The sequence below is a fragment of the Kogia breviceps genome, chromosome 2 (assembly GCF_026419965.1).
Source record: "Kogia breviceps isolate mKogBre1 chromosome 2, mKogBre1 haplotype 1, whole genome shotgun sequence".
NCBI lineage: Eukaryota > Metazoa > Chordata > Mammalia > Artiodactyla > Physeteridae > Kogia > Kogia breviceps.
Genome location: NC_081311.1, coordinates 195060320 through 195072702, shown reverse-complemented (window position 1 = coordinate 195072702; position 12383 = coordinate 195060320). Strand labels below are relative to the sequence as shown.

Genomic DNA, 12383 nt, shown 5'->3' with positions numbered 1-12383 from the left:
TCAGCTAAGTCATTCTGGAACATGGACAGGACCGCTGTAGCCCCGCCTGGACTGATTTAACAGGAGGGTCATCTTGAGCCTCATTCGAGAAGGTTAATGGCTCCAATGCTATACAAGTCACAGCTGGTTCCACAGCTGGGGCCAACCTTCAGTGGTTGGGAAAGCAAAGGCCGGTAGCCGAACACGGCGGCAGCATCAGATTCAATCTGGCACCCACCTTCCAGCCAGGAGGCCCCATCGGACTCCTCCATGCCTAACAGCCAAGCCAAGGAGGGGAGGGTGGCCTTGCCCTTAAGCCACAGCATGGCGGGTCAAGTGATATCCCTATCCTGTCACTGACCAGTTGTATGAACCGAGCAAACAGTGTTATCCCACCTGAGCCTCAGTTTCCTTGTGTTTAACATGGGAGTAATGTTAAGAATACCTCCCTCCCAGGATTAAAGAATGTATATTAAGTGCCTGGCTCCTAAGAAGGGCTCAGTAATTGGGGACAATGGTGAAAAGAGATAAGGTAAGCCCCGGGGAGGGTCGGTTATAGGACCTTCCCTGGCCCCTCTGGTATCCTCAAGTTCTCTCTCACTGCTGCCCAGAGGGACCCCAGGGACCAGCCCCTGCCCTGAGCACCTGCATCTGTCTTCCCCAGTTCTTCAACTGGCCCAAAGAGCAGACCTAGGACTCAAGTGGGTCCTCATACAAAGAGGACAGAGGGGCCCGAGCTTGGCCCCTCCATCCCCTCCCCACTCCTGGGCCGTGATCTGGGGCCAGTCAGGATCCCTGGCCACTCATTCTTCTTTCCAAGTCCTCCTGGACTATCATGTACCAGTCTCAGGACCCCTGAGTCTTTTGTGTCCCCAAGTCTCAGCACCTTCTCCCTCCCCTGAGCCCGGCGTCCTCAGTCCGCAGGCCTGGGCTTCTGCCTGTGTAGCTTTGCCTGGGTGTTGCTTAGCTGACCGGCCTCCGTGCCTCTCTCCCCACTTCCTAGTTATTGTGAAGCCATCACTCATTGGGTTACGCACGTGTCTGGCACTGCGTGCTTCACATAAACCGTCTCTGGTCCTGGAAATCTCCCTACATAAGTAATGTCGTTATCCCCATATTTCAGATGAGGAAATGGGGGCTGGAGGGAATAAGACCCAGAGGAAGGCTTCTCTCAATCCTCTGCTGCAGGAACTAGTAAAACATCCTGGGAAGCATCTGATGTCATCACACGGATGTGAAAAGGCAAGGCCTTTCTGACCCAGAAGTGAAAACCCACAAGAAGAAAATGGGAAAGGTGAACAGACAACAGCACCAGTTAAAGAGGGAGCTCGGCCAACAATGCAGGCTTGCACCAACATGGAAAGCTCCATGGTGACATGAAAATCCACACTGGAGGGAGTGATAGCCAAACGAAGACTGCGGAGCAGAGAACCTGCCCAGGATGCAGAGGCAATGGACAAGGAATGAAAAACAAGTGCCAAGTCAGTAGATGCGGTGGATAGTGTGGACCCAGTTAAGAATGAGAACAGAAGCAAGGGCAAATCAAGTCCTAATTTGAAGTGAAACACATAGTCGTTCTACATTCTGGAGGCTGGCAGCAGAATTAATTCATTCAGTAAATATCTACTGAGTGCCCACTATATGCCAGGAACAGTTCTAAGACTGGCAATACAAAAATCAATGAATAAGTATATGAAGTCAGGTACTTACAAGTGCCATGAAGAAGATAAAGGAAGGTAAGGGGTTCGGGAGCCGTAGGTGGGCAGCAGGAAGCAGGTAGATATTTTTATGGAGTAATTACGGATTATTTTCTTCTCTTCTCTTTTCTTTTTTTTTTAACGTCTTTATTGGAGTATAATTGCTTTACAATGGTAAGTTTCTGCTTTATAACAAAGTGAATCAGCTATACATATACATATATCCCCATATCCCCTCCCTCTTGCGTCTCCCCCCCACCCTCCCTATCCCGCCCCTCTAGGTGGTCACAAAGCACCGAGCTGATCTCCCTGGGCTATGCGGCTGCTTCCCAGTAGCTATCTATTTTACATTTGGTAGTGTATATATGTCCGTGCCACTCTCTCACTTCATCCCAGCTTACCCTTCCCCCTCCCCGTGTCCTCAAGTCCATTCTCTATGTTTGTGTCTTTATTCCTGGGATGATTTTCTTAGAGGAAAGACTCTCTTCTGTTGGGTAGCTTTAAGTAGCCTCTTACCTGTACTAAGATTAGACCCAGAACCTGATCTTGAGAGCGAAGTTGAGAGAAGACGCTAAACCATTCTGCAAGAAGCAAGTAGTTGCTAAAATATTGATTGGTTTTTATGCTTTTTCTGGTTAGAGCTGGAGAAAGGGATATCGACCCCTAGGATGTGGGGCATGGAGACAAGTCATTGCAAGTGTCTGAGCGGGACTGGAGTGGTCCTGGCAACACGGCACAGGTCACGGCTGAAGAGAGGGGAGAGTCGGGGATATCAGTGTCAGACCATGGATTATGAGCTTCTGGTGCAGTGAAACTTGATGTTCAGTTAAAAATTTTCTTGTTCTCTTTTGAAATTCCCCTAGGATAGGCCAAACATTTGCATAGTAAGGTACTTTTTGCTGCAGGTAACAGAGAACCCCAATTCAACTACTTGAACAAAAAGGAATTAATTATATCACAAACAGGAAGTCCAGAGGCCAGGCAATGACCAGCTTGGTTAATTCAATGGCATCATTTAGGACCCAGGTTCATTTCATCCTTCTGCTCTACACTCTGCACATTGGCCTCACTTTCCAGCCACTTCCCCTCTTGGTTGCAAGATGGCAGCAGCAGCCCCAGCTATCACATCCTACGACAGCTTCCAAAGGTAGAAAAGGGACCATTTCATCCTTGTGTCTCCTTCTAAGACAAAAAAAAACCTTTACCAGAAGCCCCATGGAACACTTCCCTTCACATCTCATTGGTTACTATTGCATCCTACTCCCATCAATCACATTATACTATGTTATCCCTGTACCTAAACCCACCAGCCACAGCTAGTGTTGGTCCCCATGTGGGCTCTGCTTTGGGCAACAAAGAGGAAATGGTCCCATGTCCTGCGGCAAGGTGGACTAGAAGGCTTGGAGCATGAGAAGCACGGACGAGATGGCCAGCGGGGAGGGGGAAAGAGTAAAGACAGCCATTGGGAGGTAGAGAGGGCAAAGAGAAACCAGAAGAGCTGGAATAAAAACTTACTCAAGGGACTTCCCTGGTGGTCCAGTGGTTAAGACTCTGTGCTCCCAATGCAGGGGGCCCGGGTTCCATCTCTGGTCAGGAAACTATGTCCCGCATGCCACAACTAAAGATCTCACATGCCACAACTGAGACCCCGCACAGCCAAATAAATAAATTAATTAAAACAAAACAAAAAACCCCATAAAACTTACTCAAAGACCAAACAGAAGAAAGGTCTTCTGAGCCAAAGAAGACCCAGGTTTGCAAAACGAGCAGGCTGAACACATTCCCAGAACTATCGACGAAAGGAAAATGACCAGGGTGGTAAAGAATCCCCACCAGCTTCAATGCAAAAACAGGAAAAAAAAACCTGGCTCCCCATAATGGTACTGGTACCAGCTTGACCTTGGATTTTGTATCTGGGGCTATTTGTAACTCGTAAATTTCGGAAGGCAGTAGAACACCACCTCTATAGAATTTTGAGGGGAAATTCGGTCCCCAAGAATTTCATCTCCATCAAATTTCCTTGTCAATCTGAAGGCAACTGGAAAATGTTTTGAGATATTCAGAAACTTGGAAAACAGACCTGTCCTTGGTCTACAGCAGGTTAAACTAAAACGAAATGAGATGAAGTTACATTAAAATACACGCTTCTAGAATGTGGCAGTGATGGCCAAAAGGGACTGCTCGGCCGCTGTGGAGCCTGCCGGGCCGCCTGCCCTCAGCATGGCCACAGAGTCCTGCGAGGTGGCCCAGGTCGCATATGGCTTCTGTCGCCTGTACCTCTTCTACTCCCTCTTGTGCAATGTCAGGAAGTGTGTTCTCGAGCCACATCCTTCGCCTGTCGGCTCAGACGGAATCTTTATTTCACTTGGTGACCACTCAGAACAATAACAGCTGCCACCCTCTTCCTGAGCTTAATAACAATGGCTCAACCGTCCACCCTCCTGGGCACTTGAGACGGAACGGCTTTTAGAAAGTTGTTTTGTTTTCTCGCTCCAAAAGCCACACTGCCCAGAGCAACGTGACAGCCACCGTCGGGGAGCAGGAACTGAGTCATGAGTCTCTCACCCGAACAGCTCAAAGCACCGGGGTTTTCTTCTAAATGGGGAAAGGAGACCGAGAGTCCATGAGGCTCATGGTTTCCAATTCCTTCTTCACCTAAACTTGCCTTAAAACCTGTGTATGTTCCAGTCTTGATTTCAACAGTCAATATCCTGCGTAGAATCTCAACGCTGAGAAAAGACAGGGAGTTTGCAGTGAATATATCACTGTGATGGGGGGGCCAGGAGCAGGGTTTTTTTTTTTTTTTTTTGCGGTACGCGGGCCTCTCACTGTTGTGGCCTCTCCCGTTGCAGAGCACAGGCTCCGGACGCGCAGGCGCAGCGGCCATGGCTCACGGGCCCAGCCGCTCCGCGGCACGTGGGATCTTCCCGGACCGGGGCACGAACCCGTGTCCCCTGCATCGGCAGGCGGACTCTCAACCACTGTACCACCAGGGAAGCCCTGGGGGCAGTTTTTATCTTCTGCTTTATTCTTCTGGGTAGGAAGGATGTGAGAAAAACAGCAAGGGTTGAAGGGTGGTAGGAATGGAGCCGAAGGGCCCCCTCCCCTTGGGCTGTGGCGTCGAGCCGTTTACGTGATAGCCCTCGGCCCTTCCCTCAGTTCTGCTCAAGCTGGCCCATCAGAACTGCACGTCCTGCCTTGAACTTGGCCTTGATGTCCCAGGGAGGAGGGTCATTGCAAAGGCAGTGGGAACCTCACAGTTCATTCCAGGGGGAGGGCCACTTCCCTGTCCACAGCGGGGAGGGAGGCCAGGCCTTATGAGAAACCCACACTCTGGGTGCGGGAAACTCAAGGCTGAGGGGCTGGGCGCACCCGCCGTCCTCTGGCCGCACAGGGCGGCGCTCAGAGCCCTGCCCACCCCCAGCCCCGGCAGCTCAGCCTCCAGTCTGGAAGATTCTCAGGGTCAAGGGTGGCTGTTGAACAGCTACTTAACAAATCCACGGGCTGCTGAGGAAACTGGAAATCCACAGCCCAAGAAGCAGAGCTGAGGGAGCCTGATTGCCACTAAACCTGCCCCCTTCCTGCCACCCCTAGTCACTGCCTAGAACCTTCTAGAACACCGTCTGTGTCCCTTCTCCTTCCCTTCTCTGCTGCCTCTGTGCCCCACGCCTGTTTCCACCTTTTCTTCTGTCAGAACTGCCCACCCCACTCACCTCTACCCCTCCCTCGTTCTTCCTTCTCTTTTTCTTCCTCCCTCTTAGCTTTCTCTTTCCTTCTCTCCTTTTCCCTCTTTCACTCGGTCCTTCCTTCCTTGCTCTCTCTTCATTGTCTTTCTCCTTCTCTTTCCCGCCATTCTTCCCTCCTCCCTCACCAGAGCACGAGGTAGAACTGACTTATGCTGGTTCACAGATGCCATCGTCTTGTTGGAGGTCTGTTCCCTCTCACGGCAAATAAAGACGGTAACGGCCATGCCGGCAGCTCCCCGACGCCGGCCACTCCCGGGGGCTGGGTATTTCACACGCACCCTGGGAGGCACGTGTGTGACTCGCACTTTCCAATGGAGTCACACTCTCGCCCAAGGCCGCATGGCTGCCACAACCTTGACCTGAACCAGCTGGGAACAGGGTGGTCTGCTTGAGTTCCAGGTGCCTCACTGATTTAGCCCAAAGGCCAAATGTTACGTGTGATCAAATGTTATCAATATTTACAGCGGTGGCAGGAAAAGAGGGCTCTCCCTTTGAGAGGCTACCTCTCCCTGTCTCCCTGTCCTCCTGGGGCAGAGTCTGTCCTTCTCTAAGGGATTCAACACCCAACTGGGTTTGGACACACTTTCTGGGGTCCAAGAAAGACGGCTTAGCTGGGCAGGTCTGGAGACTGGGCCTGAGGCCTTGCTTCTGCAGGGCCCAGCCACGTCCATGCTTAAAGCATGGGGATTGAATGAAGTTAGAGCTTACACACTTCCCTCCCATCTCTGATTTTTTGTAAGTCTGAGAAAGGTGGAGTGAGAACAAAGTCGCCAAGCGTCAGGATCGCTCCTCTTCCTGAGCCACACGGACTGTCGCGGGCCGCAGCCCGCGGCCGACTTCACGAGGTCGCTCTGGAAGGAACGAAGACCGAGCGGCTCTTTGGTTTTGTCAAAAAGCCAAAGGCCCCAGTGAGAAGAGCTAAGGTAATTAGAATAAGATGAAAGCTTTTGCTGCTTCGCTTGGCAACATTTCAGGCCAGACTCTTATTCGGGGAGCCTCCTATTCTGGTAGCACCAAACAGATTCAGGTGTAAGGAGTGAGTTATTTAGAAACTGTGGCTAAGCTCAGAAAAGAGTATGAGGTTTTGCCTCAACATGAAAAGCGGAACTGGATTTAAAATAAACCCCGAATGGTAACTGCTGAGGCTCGGCAACCGCGAGACTTGGCCTAAGAGTGCACGTGCTTTAACCCGCTCCTTCGTGCACAGCTACTCTGACCATCTTGTGAGGGGCTGTATTTTTACAGGAAGGCGTATCCTTAGGAGTGAAAATTGCCTGGGTCCCCCAGCTCCCTGTCCCCTGGTTACCTGGTGCTGGCCACCAAGGAGGTCCCGGGCCCAGTGCCGGGGTCGGGGCAGACCCGGCCAGCAGGGTGCCAGCTCTTCCATGAAACCTGCCCGCTCATCACCCTGGCTGAGCGTGGGCCTCAGGTAACCATGCTCTGTCCCCACAGCTCTACCCCCTTCTACGAGCCGAGCCGTGGCCGGGCCCCTGCTCCAAGGCAGCTGATTCATACACAGCCCTGAAAGGGCCCTTGCAGAGGAAGTTGTCGATGGGGCCGAGCCAGCCGTATTCCCTCTTGGAACTGGCAACTCGGGAGCGAGCCTGTTGGCGGGGAAGGGCAGGCCCACTGAGAAGGGCTGAGTCGTGGCAGGTGGCACCTGGGCTGCAGGGCCCCAACCCTTCTGGTCCCAGGCCCCAGCCTTCTCCCTCCTTGAGCTGGGCATCTCCACCAGGGCCGCCCTCCCCCCTTGCATAAGTTAGCCAAAGCAAGTCTCTGTTCTTTTCAACCCCCAAAGCCTGATGAGGCCCCAGCTGCTGCAGGACTGGCAGCCGTTCCCAGGAACATGCGATGCCACAGCAGCAAGAGGTAAAGGCCAGAGGGGATAGACCCAGACGCAGTCTAGACGTATACAAACCATGAGTACAGACTCTATAGAAGCCACAAAGTCATGTCTTTTCCAGCTTACGGCCTAGTCATACTTAAAGTCTTCTTCCCTTTGAAGGAATAGAAGAAAACCACAAGGGGAAAAGAGATCAAAAGCACCAACTAACTTTTAACTTAAGAGAGTTTAGACTCCTTTCAGCAAACCACCTATCAAGGACGCCAACCTTTGTGGGAAAGTTCATGCAGTCCTAGACTTGGAAAAAATTCGAGGCCTTGGAGCCCCACTGCCTGCCCCAGGCAGGCCTCCCTTCAGGCGGCCTCATCCCTGACAGGTGAGGAGCCCATAGGAGAGGCAGCCATCCCATTGATGAGTGGTTGGCAAGTCTTGAAAGAACCGTCCAATATTAAGGTACCAACATTTGTCCCTGGTGCCGAGGCTGAGACATGGGGGCATCCTAGACTATCCAAAAACATCCAAATGGATGTTCTTTAGATACCAGTGCAGATGCCCGTATGTACGGGAAGGACGAAGAAGCCAGAAGCAACGCTCAGCCTGACCTCTAGGGCATGAAACAATTCTGCTTGAGCCCAAACCTGCATCCCCAGGGAAGGCTTGCAGCACAGTCCCAGCCTCCGAGAAGGCGGCGTCGTGATCACGTGGGTTGGCCCACGCACGGCCCTGAGGTCTCTGTCTCTGTCCCAAGTGGCTCATTGAAATTTCTTTGATCTCCATGAATAGTCTCCCAGAAACTTTCTACTCAACACAACTCCCTCTCGATGCATTTCCAGTGACTTGTGCCCCAGGGACCTGTCTGCCGTCCTGCCCTTGATTCCCATTCCGTCTGTACCGCTGCATCCTAGTTCTGCACAAAATGCACTGTTCCCATCACCTCCGGAATCAGTGATCACACGCCACCTCGCCCCTTCCACTTCTACTTTCTTTTCAACTAACCCCCACAGACTCTCTCGCTGCTTCTCCATGACATGGTGTCCTGACCCTTCTCTATCCTGGCTGCTCTGCTTGGCACGTGGGTGGGGCACTCTGCCTGTGGGTGCCTCTCACGAAGGGCCCAAGAGCTGAGTGTGACTCCTCTGCTCCCACCGTGGACACCGAGAGCATCACCCCCTTTTTTCTGCCCACCCCCTGCTCTCTTGGTGCAGCCAGATTACAGAGAGCTCCCCTGGCCTCCACATCACTCGGTTGTCATGCATTGCGGTCACACAACACCCGTGGTGTTTGTCTCGCAAACTGTATGGAAGGTGGTCTTCCCAGACTTGGCACACCTAGTATGGCTTTCTTTAACATTTTGTTTTTCTTTCTCTTCTGGCCACGTTACACTGCTTGGGGGATCTTAGTCCCCTGACCAGGGATCGAACCCCGGGGCCACAGCAGTGAAAGCGCCGAGTCCTAACCACTGGGCTGCCACGGAATTCGCTCTTTAACCTTTAATGCAAGTTTTACACGTTTGGACTTTACGTGGTGAAATCAGACGCCATGAGCGTCAGCCTCTGACGGAATAGATCTCTACACATTGAAAGATATTATCTCATGCTAATCCTTAGGGCAGTCTTCTAGCCCCTCAAACTATCTGTTCTCCAGCAAGTTCCCTCCCTTCTCTCTTTCCTGGCCCACTGACTGTCATGCATTTGAATGCACTGAAGAAAACAACCAACCAGCCACAGTCACTTGTCCTTGGTCTCTGAGTATCCTTCTTTCTGTTATTTCCCCTTCACACCCGTGAACACAGATAACGTCTGTCGTGCCTGCCCCATCATGTCCCAGGGCAGGTCCCTTTGCAGGGTCACCGTCCACCTGCTAAGCAACGCCACCCAGGTTCTTCTAGGGGAAAGACAAGCCCCCACGTCTAGGCGGCTTGGGACACCTGCTTTCTTCCCTTCTTCCTCTTTTTCACTCCTTCTCTGCCAGTATAAGGTTCCAATCAGGGTCAGATTTCGTGGCTTATAAAAGACTTACCTGAACAGTGAATTTATCATCCTCATTGGGCAGAATCCTGTAAGTGTAAACGCAATTCCGGTACCTGAAACAGACCAAATGCTGAATGAGAACCTATGCATTCCTTTTTCTGGACATCAAGCAAATCCGGGGCAAGGGGCAGAGTCAGGGCTGCTTGTCCACTCCCCCACCCCACCCCCACCCACCCCCCTCCAGCACTCAAGGAGCCTCAGGAAAAGGTGGGTGGGATCTTTGGTACGTGATTTACGTTGGCGCTTGACACAGCTTGACAGCTGTGCGGTCTGATTTAGAGGAGTCCGCCATCTGAAAGGGCTTCCTAAACCTCTGGGCTGTCATGTTGGCCAAGTGAATGGAGCCAGAAGGGGTGTTTCAAGAAGAAATGAGACTCCATGGGGCTGAGCATGGTGGGAACATGCTGAATGGGTGGTGGGCACTGCCACAGAGGGGCGGCACTGGCAGGGCAAAGCTCACTCAGCTTTGGACGGAGCTCCCCTACCCCCTGTGGCTGCCTCTCCTGGAGACTTTGCCCCATGGGTTCATTCTCCCAAAGGCCAGCCACCATCCCTTCAGAGACCCAGACTTTCCCAGCAGCAGGTGGGTGAGCCTTAGGGATTGCTTCTAACGCAGAAGTGCAAGGAATTTCGGATTGTCTTTTCTTTCCAGAAGCTCAACCTTCCTCTGGTCCAGAGGTCTCCAATGTGAGAAGGAAGAAGAGCTACTTTTTATTCTCCCAAAAGCTTCAAGAGGAAGTAGGAGTTGTCAAGTCTCACCACCTTGGGAAAGGGGCCCATTGGTGGGTGGTCCAGGTGGGGGACCCAGCCCACAGACAGCCTGGTGGCAGCAGATGGCCACGGAGGTCCACTGGCTCGGCTGCTGAGCCCACAGGCATAAGGAGTTTGGGCGAACGCTCCTTGGGTCTTACACTCTCAGTTGAAATGGCTGGTCTGTTCTCTCACCCACCATAACCTCCCTGCCCCCTTTTCCCCCACTTGGGATCCTCACAGACCTTGAAAACCTGCCCGCCCCTGCTGGACCCCCAGGCAGCGGCCACACTCCAGCTCACAGATGCTCATGTTGTTTCTGTGATCAAGGAGATGATTCAGTACAAAAGTTTCACTCATTTAACCCCTCCTATGTGCCCGGCCCTGAACATTTATGTTATTGTTTAACTCGATTTTTAAATTATACACTAGTTTAAAAAATTTAAGACCACACGGAACGATATAAAATGAAAAATAAATGTCTTCTTCCCCGGCTCCTGTGAGTTCCTTAGAGTTCCTACTCCTTCTTGTAAATCATTCCAAAATGTTTAAACATACACACAAACTTATATATGCATATCTTTTAAATGCAAATAACATCATACTATATACATTGTTCTGAAATTTGCTGTTTTTCCCCCCAAAAACATTAGTTATCTGCCTAAGTCATGTTCTACCATGTGGCCGTGCCATTGTTCATTTTAGGCCACGATGATGGACAGGTAGTTATTTTGGGCTTTTTACTGTTATAAATAATGCTGCAGTGAACATCTCTGTTCCTACCTCTTGTGTTCACTGGTGAATCCAGAGTTTTAGTTTCCCCACCAGTAAAAAGGGGAGAATGATAACATCTACCTGTTGTGTAGATGAAGCATTTAGAAGAGTGCCTGAAACACACTGAACACGACACGTTCTGACATTTGTTAGAGATTGTGGATAAATCACTAGAAGGAGAACAGCTGGGCTGAAGCCCGCAGGCACTTTATATTTTGACAGAGATGAACAATTGCCTTCCAATGAAGTTCTCACATTGTGTCTCCTGCTAACCGGATATGAAAGTGTCTATTTCCCCACACCCTGCCAACTGGCTGTTATCAGACATTTTAATCTTTTGCAAATCTGCGAGGTGAAAGAAAAATGATGGCTTGCTTTAATTTGCCTTTCTTTATGAGAAAGGTTGAACGTGTTCTCATGTTTCACTATTTGTATTTCTTTTCCCCTGAATTCCTTTTCATGTCTTTGTCTCACATTTTTAAAATCATCTTTTGCTTATTGATTCATAAGACTTTGAAATATACCACAATATATTTTGGAGTTAATTATTTTTAACAGTGTTTATTGATTTATTTTCTTTTTAGCTGTGTAGAAGTTTTACAATTTTATGTAGTTAATTTTACAATTTTTAAAGCCTTTTGAAACAATGAATGTTAAAAGAAAGTTTTGGAGAATGTTTTGGGTAATTTCACTTCCACATGTCTCTTCATTTCTCATAGGAAAATTTCCTCTCTTCCTCTGATCCCTTTAATTCCCATCTTTCCACTCCCCTTCCTGTCTTTAGAGCCTGAACTGACACCACAATTGGCTTATCTCAGAGATGGCCAGGATGAATCCGTAGTCTAGTACCACCTCACCTCCTGCAGATGTCCCGGGAAGCAGGAAACCATCCCAGACCCCAGCCTAACTCCCCCATCCCCATCCCCATCCCCTGCAGCCTTAACCCCTTTTGCAGAGCCTGCCAGGCACACACTGGAGGACAGCTGGAAGTCTGCTCTGCTCTTATCTTTCACTGCTTGTTCTCGTGACACTTCCTCCTGTAGATATGCAAATAAGGTCAGGGCGAGAACGGTCTCCTATTTGGGTGAGGGCAGCTAATTTTTTTTTTAACATCTTTATTGGAGTATAATTGCTTTACAATGGTTAGTTTCTGCTTTATAACAAAGTGAATCAGCTATATCTATACATATATCCCCATATTCCCTCCTTCTTGCGTCTCCCTCCCACCCTCCCTATCCCACCCCTCTAGGTGGTCACAAACCACCTAGCTGATCTCCCTGTGCTATGCGGTTGCTGCCCACTAGCTATCTATTTTATGTATTTAGGTAGTGTATATATGTCCATGCCACTCTCTCACTTTGTCACCGCTTACCCTTCCCCCTCCCCATATCCTCAAGTCCATGCTCTAGTAGGTCTGTGTCTTTATTCCCGTCCTACCCCTAGGTTCTTCTTTGTGGAAGAGATTGAACAGGCCCCAAACATCAGCTTGTAAACAGAAAGAAAGAAAGAACACAGAGTCACCAGGAAAGGCACAGAGACAGCGTACAGAACAGGAAGACCCTTT

At 50.3% G+C, this 12383-nt stretch overlaps 1 protein-coding gene across 1 annotated transcript in view; it reads right to left on the bottom strand.

Annotated features, from left to right (window-relative positions):
* INPP5D (inositol polyphosphate-5-phosphatase D) overlaps nucleotides 1-12383 on the bottom strand; it is a 129921-nt gene that overhangs the window by 99089 nt on the left and 18449 nt on the right. Inside the window, exon 2 of the mRNA XM_059054386.2 lies at nucleotides 9285-9348. Within this exon, the coding sequence (XP_058910369.1) occupies nucleotides 9285-9348 (64 nt within the window). The remainder of the gene's footprint in view (nucleotides 1-9284; nucleotides 9349-12383) is intronic.